This window comes from Pipistrellus kuhlii, unplaced genomic scaffold, assembly GCF_014108245.1.
Source record: "Pipistrellus kuhlii isolate mPipKuh1 unplaced genomic scaffold, mPipKuh1.p scaffold_m20_p_8, whole genome shotgun sequence".
Lineage (NCBI taxonomy): Eukaryota > Metazoa > Chordata > Mammalia > Chiroptera > Vespertilionidae > Pipistrellus > Pipistrellus kuhlii.
In genome coordinates, this window is record NW_023425584.1 from 43,556,893 (window position 1) to 43,583,433 (window position 26,541).

General features: G+C 40.6%; 1 protein-coding gene and 1 non-coding gene across 2 annotated transcripts; one reads left to right on the top strand and one right to left on the bottom strand.

The window, feature by feature from the left end:
- Nucleotides 1–806: 806 nt before the first annotated feature.
- LOC118712009 lies at nt 807–908 on the bottom strand. The gene has a single exon (XR_004985936.1). It is a non-coding gene; the product is annotated as a U6 spliceosomal RNA (small nuclear RNA).
- A 5,981-nt stretch (nt 909–6,889) lies between these two features.
- RAB33B (RAB33B, member RAS oncogene family) lies at nt 6,890–19,876 on the top strand. Its single transcript, XM_036424838.2, has 2 exons — nt 6,890–7,500; nt 18,116–19,876. The coding sequence occupies exons 1-2, from the start codon at nt 7,252–7,254 to the stop codon at nt 18,554–18,556; spliced, it is 690 nt and encodes a 229-aa protein (XP_036280731.1). The 5' UTR covers nt 6,890–7,251; the 3' UTR covers nt 18,557–19,876.
- The last annotated feature ends 6,665 nt before the right edge of the window (nt 19,877–26,541 follow it).

Here is a 26,541-nt window from a genome sequence, read left to right on the forward strand (position 1 = left end):
ACCACTTCTTTAAGTTATAGACAGGGTTTCTTGATACCATTCTAGATCTAAACTTCACCTTATCCACTGCCAAAACAAAGTCCTAGGAAATGGCCGTGTTGCACCATAAAAAGCTGAAAACAAGTTTTTGATGATTGGAATGCTCACAACTTGTAGCAATAAGACACTTTGGAAAAGGTTATTCTTTATTGAATTGTACTTTGACCTTTCAGTATGTGACCTTCAAGAGGGAGGTTGAAATAAAGTATTGGTAGTATACAGGAGGTTGTGAGGAGAAGAATGCTCTTACTTTGATAAAACAGAAAAATTAAACATGCTCTAAATTATACATTCTATTTAACACTGCTACCTCCTTAGAGGGACAGACCCCTCTTATGATACAGTAATGGGCAGAGGAAAGGGAGCAGTATGTTGTAGGAAAGAGGACCTAAAGGTTTCCAGCCTCTCAGTTTATCCATTTGCCTTTGAAGTGATGCCGTCTTGGAATTGTAGCAAGAAAAAAAAAAATTGGTACTATTTAAATGAAAACTTTACTAAATTGTTGTTTATAGGCAAGCTTGGCATCTTAATCTTTAGTGCTCTTTATAGAGTTCTACTTGCCAAAAACAATATAGGCTTTGTTTCAAGGCTGCAATTATCAAGTATTGATACTTGGCTCTCTAATAAGACTAGTGTACTTCTTACATTTTTATATCAGGCTTTTCTTTGTGTCTATGTTAAGGGCCGATTATTTCATACAAATAGTATAATTCCCAAATTGAAAAATTGATGGTGGTGAATAATGATGGAAATTTTTTTTTTTTTTTTTAAATATGGAACACTTCACAAATTTGCGTGTCATCCTTGCACAGGGGCCATGCTAATCTCTGTATCGTTCCAATTTTAGTAATGTGCTGCTGAAATGAGCACTAATGATGGAAATTTTTAAATCTGTTATACAAAGATTCTGCTGTTGCTGAATCTTCAACTTGGCTTCAATAAATATAAATTATTGTCTCCTTTAGAAACAACATAGGAGTGAAGGGATTTTTGGAATATGTTCTGGATCCCATGGTTTTTGTTGAGTCAATCATTACGCTTGCCTGATCACCTGTACTTTGTGTAACAAACAAGAAGCCCCTCCATGTCGTTCTATGGCTATTTTCACAAACAATTATGGTTTCCTAACATTGGGCTTTCATAAACTTGCCACTAGTTTACTTTGCTCTGTAAGTTTACTGGGTGTATTTTCTAGTACTTAATGTCTCATTGCAAGTAGGATAGGGTTTTCTATCCAAAACTCGTGTTTCTTCATTAATGATGAATAACTAAATTAGCTACCATCTCCCTTATTATGAACTACCTTTTTGCCTTCAAGGAGTCATATTGCTGGTTGATTACTTTCCAAATGAAAAAGGGGCCATTATAACAAATCTGTCTCCTAGATCCTTTAAGTTCTGAATTGTGGAATATTAAATAATAATTCTTCCCTTTATTAACAGTAAAAAAAAAAATTACTATGCATTAATAACAATAATAGAAACATTCAGCAACACATTGAGCTAGCATTGTTACACTGTTTACATTATTTGCTCTGATGTTAATTGAAAAAGGACAGAAAAATAAGCCAACTGCTTCACTTGTATTTTTTTTATAATTTAAAATTTTTACTTTTAAGAGCCTACTTGTTAGTTCAAGCATTCAGTTTCACAGCATTTTTCTGACAAATGTCTAATTACAATATGAAGTTAAATGATTAATGCTTTGGTTCAGACTCATGTAAATCCATTTCTAATGTAGGAAATTTCAGGATTTACACTGGGTACCTTTTAGTATGAAGGTATAGTGACTAGGAAAATAGTGGATATTCAAGTTCTTGTTAAATTGCTGTAAATATTAATATTGCTCTACAGATTGTAGAAAATAGCAATAAAGTACTATTAACTTTCAGGTCACCTGTGAAGGCTCACAAATTTTTTATTATGTATTGAAGTATTCCCATTTATCTCCCCTTGTCCCTCTCTATTGGGCTTTAGGAACTTCTTCAAAATAAAAGATTCATTATATTTAGGTGTATTGAATTTCTCACGTCTAATTGTGGGTTTTTTCCCCTATAGTTTATCATGAATGGTTATGACTGGCCTTGTAGGAAGACCATCCTCTAACTTCTCAGTTGTCTGTTCATTGTGGCATATAGTTGGCAGTGAATCTATTCATCCTTCATGTCTTTAGCAACCACCCACCCAAATAACATATTCAGTGGAATTAAGTTACTACAAAGGTACGTTACACACCAGCTACTGGGAGGGCTTTGTTTTCTACAGCCTAGTATCTACTTTTAATCATGACAAGAAAGACACTAGGTAGGGATCTACAGAGGTTACTTCTAGATACGATCTACAGTCAGTGTTCATAACTTGTTGCTCTGCTCCGCCATTGTCTACTTAAGATAGACAGTTGAGTCCTCTTAAGTCAGACAACCTTGGTTGTGTGTATTAGAACCCCAGGGGAACTATTCTTAAAAATCTCTATGCCAAGATCTATTCACAAAGATTCTGATTTAAATGACCTGAAAACAGGCCTGGGTATTTGCACTTTTTTCTTTAGAATCACTACTACAGTCATTCTAAGGTGCAGCCAAGTTGAGAATGTGTTTGCTTAGGAAGCAGTTTAAAACAGTATTGGGTTTTTTTTCCCCCCCTCAAAGAGATCACAGAATGAAACAACTATGTAAGTGTGAAAAGTAACGTTCCCCCACTTAAAGGAAAAGAACTTGTATTTGAATTTTCTGTCAAGAGCAGCTGGTTAGTTTTAAGTCCATGCTTTTCCTTATCTAAAACATCTCTTCAAGGTTCTGTTAGATATCATGGTAACTTGTCTCCTGAAACAACTGTTGAAATATAATTGCCATAGGTAGATGTTTGAATTTTTTTTTGTTTTTAAATATATTTTATTGATTTTTTTACAGAGAGGAAGGGAGAGCTAGAAACGTCAATGAGAGACATCAACCAGCTGCCTCTTGCACCCCCCCACCAGGGATGTGCCCGCAACCAACGTACATGCCCCTGACCGGAATCAAACCTGGGACCTTTCAGTCCTCAGACCGATGCTCTACTGCTGAGCCAAACCAGTTTAGGTAGATGTTTGAGTTTCTTGAGTGGATGAGTACCAAGGCAAAGCACAGTTAGCAGGCTTTTAAATAAGGGTGATGGTAGATATTTCTCCCTGAAGAACTGCCATTTTTAAAAATAAACGAATGAATTGCTGTCACAAATGAGATGAGGAAGGAACCATGATTCTGAGACCCACAATTTCAATGTTGGCCTGTAAGTGTAGAACCTGGAAAGGAGGCTGACAAGCTATGGAATCATATCAAACTAAATCTGCTTTAGAGCTATTGAAATAGCATTCTGGAGAGATGTCCCAAATCTACCCAATCTAATATTTTTCTTTTGAAAAATACGAGTTGTTTTTCATAGCCTACCCCTCAGTTCTGTCTAGTTTATTCTTGACTAAAGAAGTTGATAAATGACCCTGGTAGTGCTGACACTGTTCACCATTCTTGCGTTGACAGAACTCGGATAGTTTTCCCTCACCTTGGCAAACTGGAAGGTTTTGTGTTTTAGTCTCTTCACATAGAAGATCTGCCTTATGCTTTTGTTACTTTTCTCTCATCCTTGTGACTAAATGCCAAATTTCTGGTATAAACCCAGTGGGTTGATGGACAACAATAATATGATGTAGTTAAAAATGTAAGCTTTAAGTCAAAATAGAACTAGGTTTAAGTCCTGACTCAGGTTCTTGAGGTAAGATGCTAAGAATTTCTCGTTCATATAGTTGTTGGAAGGATTACGTAACATGGCATATGAAGTGATTACCACAAGCATTAACTATAAATATTCATTATAAATAGTAAGCATTCCTACATGGTATGTTTTTCTACATACCAACAACTCAACATTTGAATTTTCCCCTAGTATTTTACTTAACGTGTGCTAGTATGTACACTATTTTGCCTTTTCAAAAAGAAACCAACCACCTGTAATCCCGCCATTCATTTTGACATTCATGGGAACTTACTAATGTTAGTAAACTTGGCAGATATGTTGCTGCTGTTTAAAATTATTGAGAGGATGTGAAATAATGCCAATTCCAGTGTCCCTCCTTTTATCCACACAGTAGTTACTGTATGCTTACTACCTCCAAGAACTATGTTTCATATTGAGGATATATGACAATCTTTGCTCTCACGTTTTTCCTAGGCTGGTAAAGGAGACAGAAAAATCAAGAAATGAATGCAACAGCAGTATGTAACTCCCTAGGAGTCAGTACACATTTCTGTTTGGATGTACTAGGAAGCAAACAGAACGTTCACTTAACTTTGGAAAGATAAAGATGAGTTTCCTATACAGACAAAAGATACTAGATTGTACAATATATTCAGGAATTTTATGTGAAGTATTGTGAATAGAATCTGGGAAAGAGGTGGGGGCTCAGTAAAGAGAGACTTAGATGATTTACTTACTAAAAGGCTGGGTTTGGCTTTGTGTAAGCAACGGAGAGTTAATGGAGACTTAGGGAAGGATGATTGTTTGGGAGAATTGTGCAACTACTGTGAAGGGGGAGACGAAGAGCACTATCGGAGGTGCCAAGCCTAGGAGACTCAAGTTGAGCTATGAATAATAGTTATCAGTATGTGCCAGGCAACTTAGTATTTTGCATCCATTAGATCACTTAATCCTTAAAAAAAAAACCATGTGAGGTAAGTACCACTCCCATTTAACAGAACACTTAAGGATCATAATTTGTCCATGGTTATACAACTTGTGATAATCTTCATTCACGCCAGGTGTGTCTCTCACTCCACAGGGTGCTTGCTTCTGATCAATATAACCTGCAAGAAGTAGTAAGGACAACAGTAAGTATGGAGAGGAGAGCAAGGTATACACGAGATACTAAGAAGCTGTTACATCAGCTGACTGTGTTGGAAGAAAGTGGGTAGTGAATGGAGAAGGAAAAGTTAACAAAGATGTCCAGAGTTTTGACAATACCCTGTTGTTGTCATTTTAATATCTATTTGTTGATTTCAGAGAGGAAGGGAAAGAGGAGAGAGAAATAGGAACATCAGTGATGAGAGAGAATCACTTATTGGTTGCCTCCTGCACCCCACCACAAGGGATAGAGCCCACAACTTGGGCATGTGCCCTGACCGGTAATTTAACTGTGACCGCCTGTTTCATAGATTGATGCTCAACCACCAAGCCACACCAGCCAGGCCAAAGTTTTTTGTTTTTGTTTTTTTTAAAACTTTTTATTCAAAGTATTACTTATTTCCCTTTTTCTCTCCCATTGACCACTTATAACCCATCCCTGCCCCAGGCCTCCATCATCTTATTGTCTGTGCCCATATATGCATACAAATTATTTGGTTGATCTCTACCCACCTCTGCCTTCCTTCTGAGATTCGACAGTCTGTTCCATGCTTCTATGTCTCTGGATCTATTTTGTTCAACAGATTATTTTGTTCATTAGATTCTACATATGAGTAAGAACATGTGACACTTGTTTTTCTCTGGCTAATTTCGCTTAGCATAATGCTCTCCAGGTCCCTCCATGCCATCTCCAAGAGTAAGATATACAATACTTTTTTACTGCTGCGTAATACTCCATGGTGTAAATGTACTACAGCTTTCTTATCCACTCATCTACTGATGAGCACTTGGGCTGTTTCCAGATCTTAGCTATTTTTTTTAATAATATATTTTATTGATTTTTTTACGGAGAGGAAGAGAGAGGGATAGTTAGAAACATTGATGAGAGAGAATTATCCATCAGCTGCCTCTTGCACACCTCCTACTGAGGATGTGCCCACAACCAAGGTACATGCCCTTGACAGGAATCGAACCTGGGACCTTTCAGTCCGCAGGCCGATGCTCTATCCACTGAGCCAAACCAGTTTCGGCCAGATAGCTATTGTAAATTGTGCTTCTATGAACATAGGAGTGCATACATCCTTTCTGATTGGCGTTTTGGGTTTCTTAGGATATATTCCTAGAAGTGGAATCAATGGCAGGTCCATATTTAATTAAAAAAAAATACAGTTTATTGATGTTTTACAGAGAGAAAGGGAGAGGGATAGAGAGTTAGAAACATCAATGAGAGAGAAACATCAATCAGCTGTGCCTCCTGCACACCCCCTAACTGGGGATGTGCCCACAACCAAGGTACATGCCCTTGACCGGAATTGAACCTGGGACCCTTCAGTCTGCAGGCCGACGCTCTATCCACTGAGCCAAACCAGTTAGGGCCCATATTTAATTTTTATGGAAACTCCAAACTGTTTTCCATAATGGCTGCATCAGTCTGCATCCCCATCAACAGTGTACTGGAGTTCCCTTTTCTCTACATCCTCGCCAGCACTTGACATTCAATGGTAACCATTCTGAAGGTATGAGGTGATACCTCATTGTCATTTTAATTTGCATCTCTGATCATCAGCGATTGAGCATATTTTCATGTTTCTTGGCCACAAACGGTGCTACACTGCTTATAACTGGTAAAGGGTTCAAATTGACAATCCTTACAGAAAAAAATTTCTCCATTAATTTATTCGTCATTTGCTGAATAACAAGGAGCTTTCAGAGTTGACAACCCCGCCCGCTCCAGTCCCGGTCGCTGCCCCGAGACAGCCAGCGGGAGGAGGAGGGGAGCGCAGCCGGCGCCCCCACCTGCGGCCCCGGGGACCTCAGCAGCGCGCCGACCACTGTGGCCCTCCCGGCGCCCGAGCTCCGCGACCTCCTCGCAGACCCGCCCCGGGCGCGCGCCCCCGGCCCGAGAGGCCCTGCGCCCTCTCGCGAGAGAGCCGGGCGGTGCCTCCTCCCCCTCCGCAGCCTCTCTCCGCCCCCAGACTGCACCGCTTCCTCCGAGGGCGGAGGCCTCCAGGGTGCTGGGCCTGGGCCGCCCCGCGTGGCCCTCGGCAGGCTCGCCTTGCGCGCCACGGTCAGGTCCCCGACAGGACTCGAGCTCCCCGGAGGGACGGGCGCCGGCCCGGGGGTCGCTGGGGTGGAGCCGCGGGCCGGGCGGTGGGCGCCTCCCCTGCGCGGCTGGGCGGGGCGGGGCGGGAGGTGTGGTGGCTCCAGCGACGTTGCGCGGCGCCGCCGGCGGGCTGATCGCGCTCGCAGCTCGCCGGCTTGCTCCGTCGCTCCGGTGGCGTAACTTCCACGCGGGTCTGCGCCGCCTCCCCTCCGCCTCCCCTCGGGGCGGGTCCGGAGAATGGCTTCGGAGATGGAGTCGTCGCTGGAGGCGAGCTTCACGGCCAGCGGAGCGCTGACAAGCTCCTCCGCGTTCCTGCCGCCGGCGCGCTCCCGCATCTTCAAGATCATCGTGATCGGCGACTCCAACGTGGGCAAGACCTGCCTGACTTACCGCTTCTGTGCGGGCCGCTTCCCCGACCGCACCGAGGCCACCATCGGCGTGGACTTCCGAGAGCGAGCCGTGGAGATCGACGGGGAGCGCATCAAGGTGAGCGGGTGGAGGAGCGTCTCCCGGGAGGGACTCCGGGATGACAGGTGCCCCAACCCCACGGCGGGTCCAAGGCTGGCACCGTGCAGGGTACACGCTCCTTCGTTTCCCATGCTGACGTGGAGACTGGAGTTGGGGATTGGAAAGGTTTGTGTATAGCAAACTACTAAGGCAGTGCTTCTCCGACTTTAATGTCATGCTAATTGCACAGGGATTTAAAAAAAAAAAATTTTTTTTTAAAAGGCAGGTTCTGCTTGCTAAGGTCCCAGGTGCTGCAGATGCAGCCAGCCCCGGGACCACCACTTGGAGTAATGAGGGTAGGGGCATCCACTGACTAGTTGTCAGTGTCTTTCTTATTTCTGAGAACCAGTGAAGTCAGACCAAAGGAATTTCTCAAGCATGGAAAATTCATTGAATAAATATGATTTATTAAACAGTCATCTGAGCGCTTCCTGAGATTGTGGCAGTAAAAGCCTTTTTGCCTTTGTAGCAAAACTTTACATCCAGTTTTGCTACAATAGTTTCTGTATAACCGTGAGTTGTTTGGAAAAAACCTGTTTTCTTGCAGAAATATTCTTTACGTGATTGTTCATGCTTGAGTGCCAGAAGCACATTCTTGGTACCACCTTCTCCTAATTCTTATTGGTGGCTCCTGAGACTAGGAACACAGAAATAGTGGAGAAGGCAGAAAGCCCAAGGCCAAGACTGGGATTCTGAGGAGCTGGAATAGGGCAATGGAGAAGGAGGATCAGGGACAGGGCCAAGGCCTCCTGATGGTATGAACCTTACACACACTTCTTCATTGCAAGCCACCCCCAACTCCTCAGTCATCTAATACCACCCCTCAAAGCATGTGCACCCTAGGAACTGCCCTGCCTTCCTTATACTACCTTTACTTTTTTTGCTTTAAGTGAGAATGTTCAGCTTTGCCTCAATTCCCCGGGGTGGTAGGTGCTGTACTGCATTCCTTATCCCACATCCTTGAAGCCGAACCATTTATTTTTTAGTTCCCTAACCATTGTTGTACTCCTCATCCCCAAAGAGTTTGTTTAAATGCTAATGATGGTAAAGGAGAAATAGGGTTGAAAACAAATGAGCTTTCTATAGGTCCTTTTGCTGTTTCATTTTCTTTTTTAATAAGTCTTTATTGTTTAGATTATTACAATTGTTCCTCTTTTTCCCCTCCCATAGCTCCCCTCCATCTGGTTCCCATCCCACCCTCTGCCTTTATCCACTCCCCACTGTCCTCATCCATAGGTGTAAGATTTTTGTCCAAAAAAAAATTTTTTTTTTTGTCCAGTCTCTTCCTGCATCCCCATACTCCTTTCCCCTGAGAATTGTCAGTTCACTCCCTTTCTATGCCCCTGATTCTTTTATATTCACCATTTTATTATTTTCATCAGATTTTTTATTCACTTGATTTTTAGATTCACTTGTTGATAGATATGTATTTGTTGTTCATAATTTTATCTTTACCTTTTTCTTCTTCTTCCTCTTCTTATAGAATACGTTTCAGCATTTCATATTATACTGGTTTGGTGGTGATAAACTCCTTTATTTATTTTTAAAAAATATATTTTATTGATTTTACACAGAGAGGAATTGAGAGGGACAGAGAGTTAGAAACGTCAATGAGAGAAATATCGACTAACTGCCTCTTGCATACCCCCCACTGGGGATGTGCCCGCAACCAAGGTACATGCCCTTGACTGGAATCGAACCTGGGACCTTTCAGTCCACAGGCGGATGCTCTATCTACTGAGCCAAACCAGTCCCGGCATGAACTCCTTTATTTAGCTTTTTCTTGTCTGTGAAGCTCTTTATCTGACCTTCAATCTGAATGATAGCTTTGCTGGGTAGAGTAATCTTGGTTGTAGGTTTTTGTTGTTCATCACTTTGAATATTTCTCGCAACTCTCATCTGGCCTGCATAATTTCTAAAGAGAAATCAGCTGACAGTTGTATGGGTACCCTCTTGTAGGTAACTAGCTGTTTTTTTCTCTTGCTGCTTTTAACATTCTCTCTTTGTCTTTTGCCCTTGGCATTTTAATTATGATGTGTCTTGATGTGGTCCTCTTTGGATTCCCTTTGTTTGGGGTTCTCTGCACTTCCTGTACTTTTAAGTTTATTTCTTTCACCAGGTGGGGAAAGTTTTCTGTCATTATTTCTTCAGTATATTGTTCTTTCTCTTCTTCTGGCACCCCATAATTCTGATGTTGGTACACTTGAAGTTGCCCCAGAAGCTCCTTACACTATCTTCATATTTTTGGATTCTTTTTGGTTTTCTGTTTGGTTGTTTTTTGCTTTTTTGTATTTCAAATCTTTGACTTGATTCTTAGGATCCTCTGTTAGGTCTAGTAATAATTAATGTCGTTTTCTAATATTTTTTTAAATCGAATTTATTTAAACAATACAACAAAATTTAATCAACAATATAGTTGCCGTTGTTTTCTACTACTTGTGCCCAACGCTCAGGAAGCATTTTAATCCCTCTGTTGTAAAATTCTTGTGATTTTGATGCAAAAAATTCGGTCAATGCATTTTTGAGGCATTCTTCATTATTAAATTTTTTTCCAAGAAGAAAGTTTTGCAAAGAACGAAACAAATGGTAATCGGAAGGGGCAATATCAGGAGAATATGCAGGTTGAGGGAGAACTTCCCATTCCAACTGGCGCAGTTTTTCAGCAGTGATTCTTGCAGTATGCGGTCGTGCGTTATCGTGGTGAAGAATTACGCCCTTCCGATTAATCAGCGCGGGTTCTTTTTCTCTTAAAGCTTGGGCTAACCTTTCCAATTGGGCACTATACACTGCACTTGTAATGGTTTGGTTAGATGGTAAAAGTTCATAATGAAGAATTCCTTTAAAATTCCACCAAACACACAACATCACTTTTTTCGCATGTAAGTCAGGTTTTGGCGTGGGCTGCGGAGCCTCATTTTTGTCCAACCATTGAGGCCGCCTTTTCAAATTAACATACAGCACCCATTGTTCATCTCCGGTAACAATTTTCTCTAAAAACGGCAAACGGTTTTGACGAGAGAGGAGCGAACTGCAAATTGTGACTCTTTGATTACGGTTGTTGTCGGTCAACTCATGAGGAACCCATTTTCCAAACTTTTGGACTTTGCCAAGTGCCCACAATTGACTGGAAATTGTTTTTTGTGAACAATTTAAAGTTGTCGCAAGCTCTTGTTGGGTAATTTGAGGATTTTGCACCAAAAGAGCTTGAAGAGCTTCTTGATCAAAATTGGACACACGGCCTCGACCACTCTTGTCATCTAACGAAAAATTTCCCTCGCGAAATTTCTCAAACCAACGCTGGCATTTTCTGGCGCTAACTGCATCTTGACCAAGAGCACTACAGATGTTTTTTGCAGCCTCACTTGCTTTTCTTCCTAATTGGAACTCGTAAAGCATGCAGTGCCAAATATGCTTTTCATCCGTCATCTTCTTAGCCCTAGTTTTGCAACAAAAACCAAACCAAACACAAACTTTTTCAAGCAAAACTTGTTAATTGCACTTCACACATTCTGTAGATACCACGTGTTTGAAGGTTATGTCAATACAAGTCAACGCCAAGCAAGATTTTAAACGAATGTTGAAAAACGACATTAATTATTACTAGACCCGATAGTTTGCTGCTAGATCTCTGTATATTATTTTTTATTTCAGTCAGTGTATGTTTAATTTCTAGTTGGTCCTTTTACATATCCTTGAGGATCTCGTAATTGATCAGCCTTTTCTAGGAAATTCTTGAAAAACCTTATAATTGTGGTTTTGAACTCTATATCCAATCGTTTGCTTTCCTCCTTTCATTTGTGACCTGTTTCTTTGTCTCCGCATTTTGGCTGCTTCCCTGAGTTGATAGAGTAGCTTTGTGTGCTAAGCCCCTATAGGGTCTCCCCCGTTACCTGAGGTGGACACTCTTGGTGCATCCCTTTGTGGGTTGTGTGCACAGTCTTCTTGTAGTTAAGCCTTGATTGTTGTTAGTATCACTGGGAGGAATTGATTTCAAGGCAATTGGCTGTGAGGATCAGTTGTGTCTATGCTGGGAGAACTTCTGTGCTGGAGACACCCTTATAAGACAAAACTTGCTTCAGTGGGGCCTTGGTGCTCACTGAGTCTGCCCCCTGAGTGTGTCCTTATGGACCTGAGGAGTTGTAATCTGTATGGTCTTACTCTGACCCCTGGGTATACTAGCTCTTGGATCTCCAAGGAGGTGCTAATTTAGCTTCTGCCTGAGGCCACTCAGCTGGAGCTATGGAGAGATCTGCAGATTCCTCTTCTTTGTTTGGGTTTTGGAGGTGCCCAGATGAGGCCCAGCTGTGAAGCAATGCAAGCTGCTGTGGGGCCTTGGGCCTTCTTTTGGATGTTCTGGGACTCACCGATTCAGCTGCAGTTTATTAGGTAAGTTTAGAATTCAGAGGACCAGACCATTCATATGCAAAAGCCTCTGCGCTCAGCTTGGATGGGGCGGGATCTCAGGGCAGAGCAAGAAGCAATGGCTTCCAGTCAGCCCTGCCCTAAGAGGCCCCTGGGTCTCAGTGTCCCACGGTAATTGCTGCAAGCACCTCTGAGAGAAAGCCGCCCTCGAGTTTCGCCTGATGCCAGACAGTCCAGTTTCTTCCCATATAAGTCTGGGTCCCCAGAGTCTCGTGTGGAACTGGAGTTCAGTGCAGTCAGGAGCTTTTGTCTCCCTCCCAGTTGAGAGTGCTAGCCATATACTCAGTTTCCAGCCCTCTCTGAGCATGAGCCTCCGTACTTTTGCCTTCCTCAGCTCCTCTGAGTCTCTGTGCTTTTCTCTTTCCTTCTAGTTGCAGAATTTCCATTCAACCAGCCTTCCTGTGGTTTTGGATGATGTCTGTTTTATCTTTATTTTATTTTATTTAGAAAAATATATTTTCTTTTCTTTTCTTTCTCTTTTCTTTTCTTTTCTTTTCCCTTTTCTTTTCTTTTCCCTTTTCTTTCCCTTTTCTTTCCCTTTTCTCTTTTCTTTTCTTTTCTTTTCTTTTCTTTTCTTTTCTTTTCTTTTCTTTTCTTTTCACATGAAGGAAGGGAGAGGGATAGAGAGCTAGAAACATCGATTAGCTGCCTCCTGCACACTCCCTATTGGGTATGTGCCTGCAGCCAAGGTACATGCCCTTGGCTGGAATTGAACCTGGGACCCTTGGTCTGCAGGCCAATGCTCTGTCCACTGAGCCGAATTGGTTAGGGCCCATTTTATCTTTTAGTTGCAGTTTTGAAATTGTTGTGCGAGGCAGCAGTTTAGGTGTTTATGCTGCCATCTTGGTTTCTCTACTGCTATTTCATTTTCACTTTCATTTTTCATTGTCCCATTGAAGTTGCCAGTGATGGTCCTTTGGGTGCACTGTATTAGGGAGTTAAGACAGATTTGGATGCAATGCAGAGGAAAATACAGAAGAAGGAGGGGCTGAATATTTTTCATCAGAATTCGGTTAGGCCCAGGAACCTGTGAGAAAATGATGGGGGATCTGAGGTTTCAGAGGGTGTTTAGTTTGGAAGAAGCAGGAGTTCTGGGAGAAAATGCATGGGCTTTGGAACCCAACTGACCTGGCCCAAATCTGAACCTGAAAAGGGGTCACACTGACCTGTGTTCTTAGTAGGGTGACAGCTTTTCCCGAGACTACTGCAGTTTTAGAACTGGAAGCCCCAAATACCTCAAATCCCCTTATTCTCAGCAAACTGGGGTAGTTGGTTACTCTAGTCCTCAAGCAAGTTCCTTATCTTTTAGAATCTATTTTCTTTTTAATATATTTTATTGATTTTTTACAGAGAGGAAGGGAGAGAGATAGAGAGCCAGAAACATCGATGAGAGAGAAACATCGACCAACCCCCTCCTGCACACCCCCCACCAGGGATGTGCCTGCAATCAATGTATATGCCCTTGACTGGAATCGAACCTGGGACCTTTCAGTCCGCAGACTGATGCTCTACCACTGAGCCAAACCGGTTTCAGCAGAATCTATTTTCTTTTCTGCAAATGATATGGTATCAGGCTGGTGAGGATTAGATGAACCATCAGGTTTATACTTGGTAATCTTTCTTTTGTTGTTAATTCTCACCCAAGGGTATTTTCCCCCCCAATTTTTTTTTTTTTTTTTTTTTTTTTTTTGAGAGAAAGAGTAGAAGCGGGGGGAGTGACAGAGAGAGAAAGAGAGAAACAGGTGTGAGAGACACATTGATTGGTTGTCTCCTGCATGAGCAACAACCAGGGCCAGGGATGGAGCCTGCAACTGAGGTAAGTGCCCTTGACCAGAATCAAACTCGGGACCCTTCAGTCTGCAGGCCTTTTAAAAAATATATTTTATTGATTTTTTTTACAGAGAGGAAAGAAGAGGAATAGAGAATTGGAAATATCGATGAGAGAGAAACATCAATCAGCTGCCTCCTCCACACCCCCAACTGGGAATGTGCCCGCAACTAAGGTACATGCCCTTGACTGGAATCAAACCTGGGACCCTTCAGTCCACAGGCCGACACTCTAGCCACTGAGCCACACTGACTAGGGCCATAGCTGGTAATCTTCCCTGGTGGCTTCACATCATTATTCCTCTCTGGCACTATCAGTTCTGAAGCAGTATAACTAGAGAGTGAAGCAGAGATATAGCAGATCATAGGCTGACAGCTGAAGAGGAGAGAAATTACCCCCAAATGGGAGCAGAGTGTTTTTAAAAAATAAGTACAGGGCCATAGCCAATTTTTTCAGTGGTTAGAGCATCAGCCCTCCAACTGAAGGGTTCCAGGTTCGATTCCATTCAAGAGTGCACACCTCAGGTGGAGGCTCAATCCCCGGTTGCAGGCTCATTCCCCAGTCCGGTTGGGATGCATGCAGGAGGCAACCAGTTGATTTATCTCTCTCACATCGATGTTTCTCTCTCTCTGTCTCTCCCACTTTCTTCCACTCTTTTTAAACATCAATGGAAAGCCCAGCCAGTAAAGCTCAGTAGTTGAGCTATTAACCCATGACCTATGAACCAGGAGGTCATGGTTTGATTCCCATCAGGGCACATGCTGGTAATGTGGGGGGCGTGCAGGAGGCAGCTGATCAATGATTATCTCTCATCATTGATGTTTCTCTTTCTCTCTCTCTCTCTCTCCCTTACTCTCTGAAATCAATACAAAAATATATTTTAGAAATCAACGGGAAAAATATGCTGGGGTGAGGATTAACAACAACAACAAAGATAATAATAAAAAAAATAAGTAGAGAGAAGGGAGGCAGGGGAGGAGTTGAGATTTGATGGCCCTTTACCTGTTTCTGGATTGCCTTTTATACTGTAAGATCACAGATGAATCAGGTACAAATTTCAGAGATACTTAGCATTGAAAAATATAAAAATATGTCCAGTGTATAAAGTTGAGTACTTTACTGGGATGAGTGCTGGCAGTGATAAGTAAACCAAGGCTGCTGTGTGATGAATATGGGAGCGTGAATATATTTTATTGATCTCAGAGAGGAAGGCTGCCTCCTGCATGCCCCCTACTAGGGATCAAGCCCTCAGCCTGGGCATTGCCCTGATCGGGAATGTAGCCATGACCTACCCGTTCATAGGTCGACGCTCAGCCCCTGAGCCACCACAGCCGGGCATGTTAAATAATTGTAATTGTGGAATGGAAAAATTTCAGAGAACATGTTTTATAGCAGTGACATTTCAGGAAATGTCATCAAGTCTCTATTTGTTCATCTGTTCCTAAGTACATTATACAGGTTGTCCCCCAAAATGAATACACACTTTAACAGCTGATATCTGTTACATTTTGAAAATGTATTTTAATTATCACTGCCTTTGCAATTATTCAGAGTGTGTATACATTTTTTTTTGGGACACCTCTGTATGTATGGTTAATAGAGGGAATCCAGGGGGAGGCTCAGTATGTCCCTGTCCTTGCTTTTCTATCTGCCTTCTCTCCTTTAGTAGTAGTCTCTTCAGCTGTCACTTCTACTACTAAGATAACTTCAGAACTTCCTCTCTTCTTCTCGGTCATTCTGCATTTCCTATTGTCTTCTAGACATTGCTATTTGGATAACCCTCCTTTGTCTCAAATGTCTGAAGGAATCCATCTTTTTGGCAAATCTGCCTCTCCTGTTTATCCTCAATATCACCCAGAGAAAGAAAGAGGGTGACTGCTAAAGGTATAGGATTTCTTTCTTTCTTTTTAAAAAAATATATTTTATTGATTTTTTACAGAGAGGAAGAGAGAGGGATAGAGAGTTAGAAACATCAATGAGAGAGAATCACCGATCAGCTGCCTCTTGCACACCCCCTACTGGGGATGTGCCTGCAACCAAGGCACATGTCCCTGACCGGAATGGAACCTGGGACCTTCCAGTCCGCAGGCCGACGCTCTATCCACTGAGCCAAACCGGTTTTGGCCTAGGATTTCTTTTTGGAGTGATAATAGCATTTGGAATTAGATAATGATGATAATGGCGCTGCTGGGGAATATACTAAAAACCACTGAATTATACATTTTGAAAGGGTAAATGTTATATGTGAATTCTATCTCAGGTGTTTTTTTTGTTTTTGTTTTTTTTAAATTAAAAAAGCCCACTTTAAACTGTATCTTTAACATTTCTAAAGATATTTTAGAAATAATGTGGATGACTCATATAAAAGCTGTCCAAAAAATTGGAGCTGATCTTTTCTTTTTAATAGCATTTTCTGTGGCTCAAATATTCAAAAGTGATATCATCAATGAAAAATGATTTGTAATATTTGAAGCATAGTCTATAAGTTCTTTTTAAAAACCCACAAAAAGGAAATATACCCAAATATTAACAATGGTTATCTTTAAGGCAATTTCCCTCTTTATTTTTATCTTATATTTTCTGTGTGTCTCTTTTACATTCTTGAAACAAACAAAAAAAAAATTACTCAGAATTTAGACCTGCCTCGAAGAACTGTCCTCCGTAAATGTAAGTAATGAGGAGGAGGAGGATGTTGATCCCAAAGGCAACCTTTGTTTGTTTTATTTTGGGATGGGATTGACTCACCCATATTCCTCTTCCCACCAATCCTGCTCAAAACTCTGTGCATTCTAATTACATCAAGATATCCGGGAAACAAGAGGTATGAAATAATAACTTCATACTTTATTGGAGAGCCATAAAGGTAATTACTAAGTTATCGAGGCATTTGCTAAGGACCATTTACAATATCTCCTCTGTTGTTGCTCTATGAAGTCACCAGTTTAGGCTTCCAGTCCATACTTTGAATATCTATACATTGTACACATCTTTCAGTTAAAAGTTATTTAAGGAAATAGGATTTTAGTATTTTTTACTGTGACCAGTAAACCCTCATTTACTAGTAACTCCTTTTTTTTTTTTTGAAATAAACCAAGGCAGGATAATTCAGTGTTTTGAGATCACACAAGATTTATATTTAGTTTTAGATAAAAATTTTCCTCAATTATCCCATATTTCCACTAGGAGATAGTGTAATAGTTTTGTTGGTAGAGATGTTTGGGATAGATAAGTAATCTTATTTATTAAAAAAATTTCAAGAGGGCCTGGATTTCATAGAATGTATATATTTGTTAATTTGGGGGTTAGACCCCATGACTCTTAACATTTGTATTGTCTATTTTATTTATATATATATAAATATATATATATAAATATATATATATATATATATATATATATTATATATATTTTTTATTTAATTAATCCTAACCTGAGGATATTTTCTCCATTGCTTTTCAGAATGTGGAAGCGGTGAGGGAGGGAGCAGGAAAAAGGGAAGGAAGAAAAAGAGAGAGAAAGGAACTTTGATGTGAAAGAGATACATTAACTGGTTGCCTCCTGCCCTTGCCCCAACCAAATGAGGGTGGGGAGCAAGCTACAACCCAGATACATGCCCTTGACCTGGAATTGAACCTGTGACCCTTTGTGGGGGCTGATGCTCCAACCACTGAGAAACACAGTCCTGGACAAGTTTACTGTTTTAAATTAGCCTTGTGAAGGATAGACAAGGGCATATAGTAACCAAATTTATAGCAGTTGGACACTTATGTTTGTTAAAATCTGATATAGTTTTCTCTTAATATTTTAAAATTCATTTTTTGGAGCAAAATTTCATCCAGTCAGATCTGATTTTCTGAGATTTATTTATTTATTTTTTAAAAATATATTTTATTAATTTTTTACAGAGAGGAAGAGAGAGGGACAGAGAGCTAGAAACATCAGTGAGAGAGAATCACCGATCAGCTGCCTCTTGCACACCCCCTACTGGGGATGTGCCTGCACCAAGGTACATGCCCTTGACCGGAATCGAACCTGGGACCTTTCAGTCTGCAGGCCGACGCTCTATCCACTGAGCCAAACCGGTTTCGGCTGATTTACTGAGATTTAAATGCTCAGTTGAAATATTTGTTCCGTTACTTGCACTAATTATGAGGTTTGTAGACTAACACCATGAAATTTAGCTCCCATAAATAACACAGAAAAGGTGTTATGGAAGGGAACTAAGTAATATAAGTGAAGAAGTCCTAAAGACCATGAAGTGAATCAGATTTTCAGTATGAATCACTGGAATGAAATTTCCTCTGTGAAATAGGAATTTCCGTTTCCTCTTCTTTTCATGTTCAGATCCAGCTGTGGGACACGGCGGGGCAGGAGCGCTTCAGGAAGAGCATGGTGCAGCACTACTATCGCAACGTGCACGCCGTGGTCTTCGTGTACGACATGACCAACATGGCCAGTTTCCATAGCCTGCCGTCTTGGATAGAGGAATGCAAACAGCATTTGCTAGCCAATGACATACCGCGGATTCTCGTGGGAAATAAATGTGACTTGAGAAGTGCCATTCAGGTACCTACAGACTTGGCACAAAAATTTGCTGACACACACAGTATGCCTTTGTTTGAAACCTCTGCTAAAAACCCCAATGATAATGATCACGTGGAAGCTATATTTATGACCTTGGCTCATAAGCTTAAGAGCCACAAACCATTAATGCTTAGTCAACCCCCGAATAACGGAGTTACCCTGAGGCCTGAACCAAAGCCTGCGATGCCGTGCTGGTGCTGAGTAACCGTCTTTATGATGCTGCTGAATTTTGACTAAAGAAACACTTTGAAAGTATAGCAGTGATAGTCGTAAGATTTACTCTCAAATGTAATGGATCGTCCTGGCACGTCACTGTTTATCATCGTCATGCTCCCTTCTGTCTTTGGTCTTTACGTAATCGGGATTGTCACTGTCAGCACAACTAAGACGTTGGTTTTCAGGTGAGGTTGAAAAGGAAGCAAAGGTAGGATGGTCAGAACATCTTTCCATCAGAGCCCCGTGAAGGAGACTCCAGGTGGAGCACCATGGAGTGTCAGAGTCAGTGACTGTTCAGGCCTGTGTTCCTGAGATTGAAAAAAGAAAATAGTAAGGGTTTATACACACTTCATGGTGTGTCCTTTGAGAAGTATTCTCAGTAGGATCCAAACTTGTATTTGCCTCTCCCTGGAGTTCTCTTTTTGTATTATTAGTGGCTTAATTGTATTATTATCGTTACATTTTAGAGCTAGACTTTAGTTCCGGTGGGAGGAGAAGGCATAGAATGTTTTCTGGGTCTCAATTCTTAAACGACTTTCCCAGCAGTGCTAGATACTTAATATTTCTAATCAATGCCGATGAGTTCTATAGAGATCATTGTTATTTTTAAGAATAATTTGAATTGTTTTCTTACTAAATTCTATTAAATTACACGAAGACAAGTCAAATTCTAGTGCAAATGAAGTGACATAAGGTGCTTTATATTTTATTATGAAATATTTAAACAGTAAAAAAAAAAAGGAATCGAAAGCATACGAGGATCTGTAACTTGGGGGAATATAGGTAAATGTGGTCTGGTTATCACAGGAGACTTATTGTAGCTTTTAGTAATTTTAGGATGTGTCTCCAGCTCCCTCATCCCCAAACAGCTTAATGACTCAAGGCTGAATTCACAGATCATTTTCCGTTTGGATTGTAGCTCTGAGAATACACCTCTAATTGCTATGAGTGTACATATATTCCTGTAATAGTATCTATTGTGTTACAGTACACCCATTTTTTAAATCTTTAAATTTTATGGCCACAACATGCTATTTCTCCTCAGTATAAAAATCAAGTTAGATATTGAAAAAAATCTTGTCTATCCCTCAGTGGGGGAAAGAACATTTCAAAATGTTTTTTACCCTAAATAGCTTTGCTTTGAATTTAAGACTTTGCACATAGAAAATAGTAAACTTGCATATGAAACTTACATGAATGGAATGTAAGCCATGAACTTTGACTGAAATGTGCACATTGACTAATTCTCATAGATTGCTGTTCTTGATCATTTTAGAGAAATCAAGCCAAAAGATGATTGTACTTTTATTCAGAATGTGGGAAATCAATTAAATATGTATCGAATCTAATTTCAGATTTTTGTTTCATTGTCATGGTGGTCCTAACTGAATAATTATAAAAATGAGATAATTATATTAAATGAACTAAAAGTAATAATTATAGAAAATAATTGTTCAGTTTTAAATATTAGAGCTTAAGGAAATCAAGTTGGCTTTATTTGTGTGTAGAGAGATTAATGCATTTTTCTTATGTTAAAATTAAAAATGATTTGACTTTATGTAAATTCATATTTGTAACTTTAAAAAAAATATTTTTTACTGATTTTTTTATAGAGAGGAAGAGAGAGGGATAGAAAGTTAGAAACATCGTTGAGAGAGAAACATCTATCAGCTGCCTCCTGCACACCCCCCCCCCCCACTGGGGATGTGCCCGCAACCAAGGCACATGCCCTTGACTGGAATAGAACCTGGGACCTTCCAGTCCGCAGGCTGATGCTCTATTCACTGAGCCAAACCGGTTTCGGTTTTGGCTGTTTGTAACTATTTTTATAGTGAAACAGTGACAACTGTAATAATTGTGATGGGTGTGGTAGTTTTTTAAAGAAAGGAATCTGTGTATTGCTTTTCAAAACATTTTCTATAGTGGGGAAAGAAAGTTTACAGACTTCCCAAGCACATTTATGTTTTTTCATTATGTTATGAATGGTTTTTAAAAAAGGAAATTAACTTTATTTCTTTTTAAAAAACTTAGTAGGAAGTATTCTTTATAGTTCTGTGAAAGGATTTATTTTTTCACTTTAATATTTATTAATTTAAAGTTATTTGTATCTCATTTGTAATGATTTATTGTTTTAATTTTTTCTATGTATGTTTTGTCTTTTAAAAGAACTTACATCTTAATTGAATGGATAAAGCTTTTAGATATTTTCTAAGATGTTTATAAAATAGTTCATTGACTATTGAGAAATCACTTTCAAAATGGTGGCTATCAAACAACTATTAATTTTAAGCACAAATCACACATTTTATAACTCCTGTGTGAATTTATTTGAACTGTGACCTTTAATTGAAAACATCGAATATGTGTTGGAGAAGCCACTTTGAGAACACCAAAGAAAGCTAATCCAGAGTCCAATGTAGCTAGCTATTGATGACAGTGCTTTATTGACAGTATACAGCTATGTTTCCTTATGAAATCTCAACTCAGTGCTTTTGTTTGTAATCATGTCACTGTACCATTTCCTTCATGAAATTCAATAAACCAGCTTTGCTGTAAAGAAGTTGTGTTTCGTTTGGTGCCATTTAGATGATTCCCTGGTATCTTATGGCAGAGAAAAAGACTTAACCAACTAAAAGATAGGCTAGCCAAAACCGATTTGGCTCAGTGAATAGAGCGTCAGCCTGCGGACTGAAGGAGTCCTGGGTTCGATTACGGTCAAGGGCATATACCTTGGTTTTGGGCACATCCCCAGTAGGGGGTGTGCAAGAGGCAGTTGATCGATGATTCTCTCTCATCAATGTTTCTAACTCTCTATCCCTCTCTCTTCCTCTCTGTAAAAAGTCAATAAAATATATTTAAAAAAATAAATAAGTAAAAGATGGGCTAGACATTTTCTTTCACAAAATGACACCATTCAAATTGTTCATCATTTGTGTAACGACAGGTGTCTGGGATGTATTTCATACTAAGGACTATGCTACTTTAAGAAAGTTTTATTTATATATTTTTTTATATTTTTATTGATTTCAGAGAGGAAGGAAGAGGGAGAGAGACAGAAACATCAATGATGAGAGAGAATTACTGATCGGCTTCCTCCTGCACACCCTTCACTGAGAATTGAGCCCACAACTGGGGCATGTACCCTTTACTGGAACTGAGCACAGGCTGACGCTCTATCAATTGAACCAAGCCAGCTAGGGCAAGAGTTAGTTTTAGAGAAACAAACATAATCTATCCCTTCCTGGTGACTCTTTGGAAATATTTCCATCTGCTGGGCTTTGTTTCTGAAATCTGTGTTACCTGTAAATGTGCTCCTCTTTGAGCATTTTAAAAGTTAAAATTTCTGCTCTCTTTCAAAATGTTTCAAACTAAGACTTAACACTAGAGTTTGGATCTATTTGTTAAAATAATGTAGCCTGGCCAGTATGGCTCAATGGTTGAGTGTTGGCCTATGAACCAAGAAGTTATGGTTCGATTCCAGGTCAGGGCACATGCCCAGGTTGCAGGCCCAATCCCCAATGTGGGGTGTGCAGGAGGCAGCCCATGAATGATTCTCATCATTGATGTTTCTACCTCCCCCTTCCTCTTTAAAATCAATAAAAAATAATTTTAGAAAAATGCAACATCCAGTTAGTTTTTAAGAATTGGGGACAGGGAAATCTAGTAAATGAATTACAGTAAAAACCTTAGTGTAGTTGGTGGGCAGGATTGAAAACTCCGGTTGATAATATTCTATTTGATCTTGAGGATCTTTATGAGGTCTTTCTTCCACCCGTAACTTTGACAGCCATTAAATGCAAGTATCAGCATATACTGGATTTAGCAATAGATCATGAAGTGTTAAGATTTCCAAAATAATGAAGCATATTAAATTCCCCCACTTTCATTCCATTTCTCCCTAGAATACTACTGTGGGAGGAGAGGAACCACTTTCATTAATTCTGCTTCTAGGAGCCTTGATTTCATATAATAGGGTTTTTACATCTTCACAGTCAGCATCTAGCTTTTGATTCATTTGTCTCCTCCACAACCACCCTTTTCCCCTAAAGTGTTCAGCATTTGATGATCATTCATGTCCTTAAGTGATTCCTCTTGATTCTTTAACAGTTTGGCTCCAAGTGGTTTTAAGAGGAAAAACATTCCTGATGTGATGGTTGAGTCATGCTTGCTGGAAATGAGCAATTCATGCCCAGCACACACCGTAGCAGTACTGCATTCAGACTTTGCTGAGAACATGTGTCTTCTGGGAGTTTTGTTATACGAAAGTAAAAAGTCACTCTGCTTTTAACGCCTTTGCTAAGCTTAAAAAAAGTCAATTCTTTATTAAAAAAAACAAAACACTTAAAATACTTAAAATCCTCATTTTTCTCTTGAATCATCATGCAAGCAAGGTTCATCTGATTCTAATAACTGAATCTCAGCAAGACCTCTACAAATCATGTTATGTCTCCCAGTTTCCCCGCCTGCAAAGTGGGGTCAGTAATACCACCTGTCTTTTTTTTATGCCTTAAGACAGTTATTAGGTTGACTTACACTAATGAAATCCTCTTGGAAGCATAAAGAGGACTCCTTCAACTGAGAAAGCAGTGTCTAATACAGACTTCTCCACTTTCTCTTGTATTTTTGTCTTATGAGAGCCACCATCTCTAAATTTCCTGAATTAAGTTAGATACTTATGATTTCAGATACCCTCCATAGCAGAAACAAAACAAAAAGCTACCAAACTCTTCCAAATTGTGAGTCTCCTCCTGGAGTTTCTGACCAGTTCAGCTTCTCAGATTACATCTTGTAACTCCTGTCTTAGAGGCTGGGCTGCACCGGCAGGAAGGAAACCTTTGTCTCTGAGAAGCAGCTTTTCTCTCTCACCCTTTCCACTCTCTGAGCCTCAGGACTCCTTGCTTGAGCCCAGGTTTGGGAACTTGGGCAATGGCAGCTGCCTCAAGGAGGCAGAGGTGTTTGTGGCTTGAAGTCCATTTCTATTTTGGAGCCACAGGATGAGTCACCCTCTCCTATCTCCTGCCACCGGCAAGCTAGTTCTCTGTCTGGTAGGTAGCTCTGCACCATGCCTGGGCCAAGGCAAATTCTGAAGACCTCAAAAACATAAAAAAGGATTGACCCCAAAATATGAAAACAAAATGTAAGAAACAATAAATTAAATGTCTATAAACTAAAAATTATGCAGGCATTATTAGTTGATAACATTCGTATTCATAAAACATTAATTATATATTTAACAATATATTTTTATTGAATTTAGAGAGAGAAGAAAGAAGAGAGAGTACACAAGAGAAACATCTATGTGAGAGAGAAACATCGATTTCATATGCATCCCACCAGGGATTGAACTGCAACCTGGGTATGTGCCCTGACCAGGAATTCAACCAGTGATCTTTCGGTGCACGGAAGTCACACTGGCCATGGCAAAAACCCACATTATTTATGTTTTAAATCAATAGGTTAGAGTATTTCCTTTCAAAAGGACCACGTACCATGCCTCCTGAGAGATTAACTGATTATAAAATAAGTGGTTTATTTCTGGCTAAACCATTACAAATTTTTTTTCAGAAAAACAGTACTAGGGATGCATTTTAATATATTTGATATGATGTGCAATGAAACCTTCAAAAGAAAGAGTTCTTGGAGATTTGAATATAACCTGTGTTCTAGATGTTATTAGGGAATGCTTCTTAATTTTGTTAGTTGTGATAATGGTTTTAAGTGGGAGAGAATTAGGAGATATCTATATAAGTATTGAAGGGTGAAGTGTCTTGATGTCTGCAAAATAATAACTATATGGTGGAAAGGAGGTGGGCTAGGCTCATTTATTCTGCTCATAGGAGCCTTGGTTGTGGATAACAGTTTGCATGTCTTTGTGGTCAGTATCTTTTATTTGAACGCCATTTGTTTCCTACACAATCACCCTCTTCCCTTAAGTGTTTCATTTGTAAACCACTCAGCATGACAAACACCTGCTTTCAAAAATGTCTGCAAAATGATAACAAATATATATATATATATATATGTATATGTGTGTGTGTGTGTGTGTTTTATATACATAGACAGTCCCAACTTATGAGAGTTCAATTTAGGATTTTTTTTTTATAATGGTCACAGAATAATTTGCATGAGATATTAAAGACTTTATTATAAATAGGCTTTGTGTTAGATGGTTTTACCAAACCGTGGGCTAATGTAGGTGTTCTGAGCATGTTTAAGGCAGGCCGAGCTAAGCTATGATGTTCGGTAGGTCAGCTATATTAAAGGCATTTCCCACTTACGCTATTTTCAATTTGTGATGGGTTTATCAGATGGAACCCCATGATAGGCATAGGAGCATCTGTACACACACACATCTGCAGAGAGACTAAATGTGAAATGTTAATCAGTGCTTTGAAGAGCTCCAGGAGGTGAATCAAAGCAGTTGGTTTGAATAGAGGAGGCCCGTGAGGAGAGGAAATAAAGAGAAATGGGAATTTATTTATTTAAGAAATATTTGTATTGATTTCAGAGAGGAAGGGAGAGAAACATCAATGGTGAGAGAGAATCATTGAACAGCTGCCTCCTGCATGCCCCGCACTGGGGATCAAGCCTGCAACCCGGGCATGTGCCCTGACAGAAATCTAACTGTGACCACCTGGTTCACAGGTTGACCCTCAACCACTCAGCTATGCCAGCTGGTGAGGAATGCAAATGAACAGTAAGAGCCCCGTCACCAGGCATGTGATGCTGAGTCTGCAGGAAGCAGGCATTTTACCTTGACTGGCCAGGTCACCTTTACTTCCAAATGTCTTCTTCCAAGAGTTCCTCAGGTGTGTACAGCTGTGGCAGTTCAAATAGCTATTGGGCAATGTTGAAGACAGAATTTTCCAGTACGTTCTACTCTCAGCCAATCACAATCACCGCCCTCCCCCCCCTTTTTTTTTGTTACCACATTGGCTTCCCTGATTACCCCTCCCCGGAAGGGCCTGTCCTGTGTTAAGCACTTGTTATTCCCACTATGAACTCTTGTTTAGCCTCTCATTTCCTTTGGAGAAGTAATGAACAAAGGATGAGATGCATAAGGAAGACCCATTCATTTATTCAGCAAATATTGAGTGGTTGTCTTGTATGTTTCAGGCGCTGTGCAGGGGGCTAAGGATTATAGCCATGCACAGAGTGGACAGAAGTGGTAGTCCAGTGATGCTCATATCCCAGTGATAAGAGATAGCTAACAAGTAAACAAATCCACAGAGGAACTGGATTGGGATAAGAGATAACAATGAAACACCCTTGGGTGACGGGGTAGAGGGTGTACACGGGCCTTTCTCAGACACCAGGGTGGGCAGGGAAGGCATCTCGGACACGGACCATAGGAGTAAAAAGCTGACAGTTGAAAGGGCAAATCACACAATGAGCTGGAGGAGAGCACAGGGCAGAGGAATGAGCAGGTGGGAAGGCCCCGAGCCAGGAACACGCTTGGCACGTTTGAGGAACAGAAGGGCTGGCGGGCCTGCTGTGCCGAGCATGGGGGAGAATAACTGAATGACACCAGAGGGGAGAGGAAGCCAGTCCCTGGTGAAGAGTTTGGATTTTATTCTAACCCCAACAGAAAGGAAAGCCGATGGAGAGTTTCAGCTGAGGAATGGTGTGACCTGCTTTACTACTTTTAAAGGTCACTCTGGCTGCTTTATGCAAAGTGGATTGGAGAGTAGCAGTAAGAGATGAAGGGGAGCAACCCAGCCAAGGGCTCCTCTCAGGGACTGCCCGCCCCTCCTCCCCACATCTCCTGGCCAGCACTGGATCTGGTGGCCAGGTTAGCTTAGACTGTGCATATGTCTAAACTAACCTGGCCACCAGGAAGACAAAGGAAACAATGGCTTGTGAATGAGTGGCTTTTGGGTAGCTAATCCAGTGCTGGCCACGGGAGCCACCTGCATTATACTTAAAACAAGCCTGTGCAGTAGAGGGGCAGTTTTTATCGGATTGTTTGT

Coding starts and splice junctions, on each gene's coding strand:
- RAB33B (XM_036424838.2), top strand. CDS start 7,252: ATGGCTTCGGAGATGGAGTCGTCGCTGGAGGCGAGCTTCACGGCCAGC. Junction 7,501..18,115: donor TCGACGGGGAGCGCATCAAG/GTGAGCGGGTGG, acceptor TTTCATGTTCAG/ATCCAGCTGTGGGACACGGC.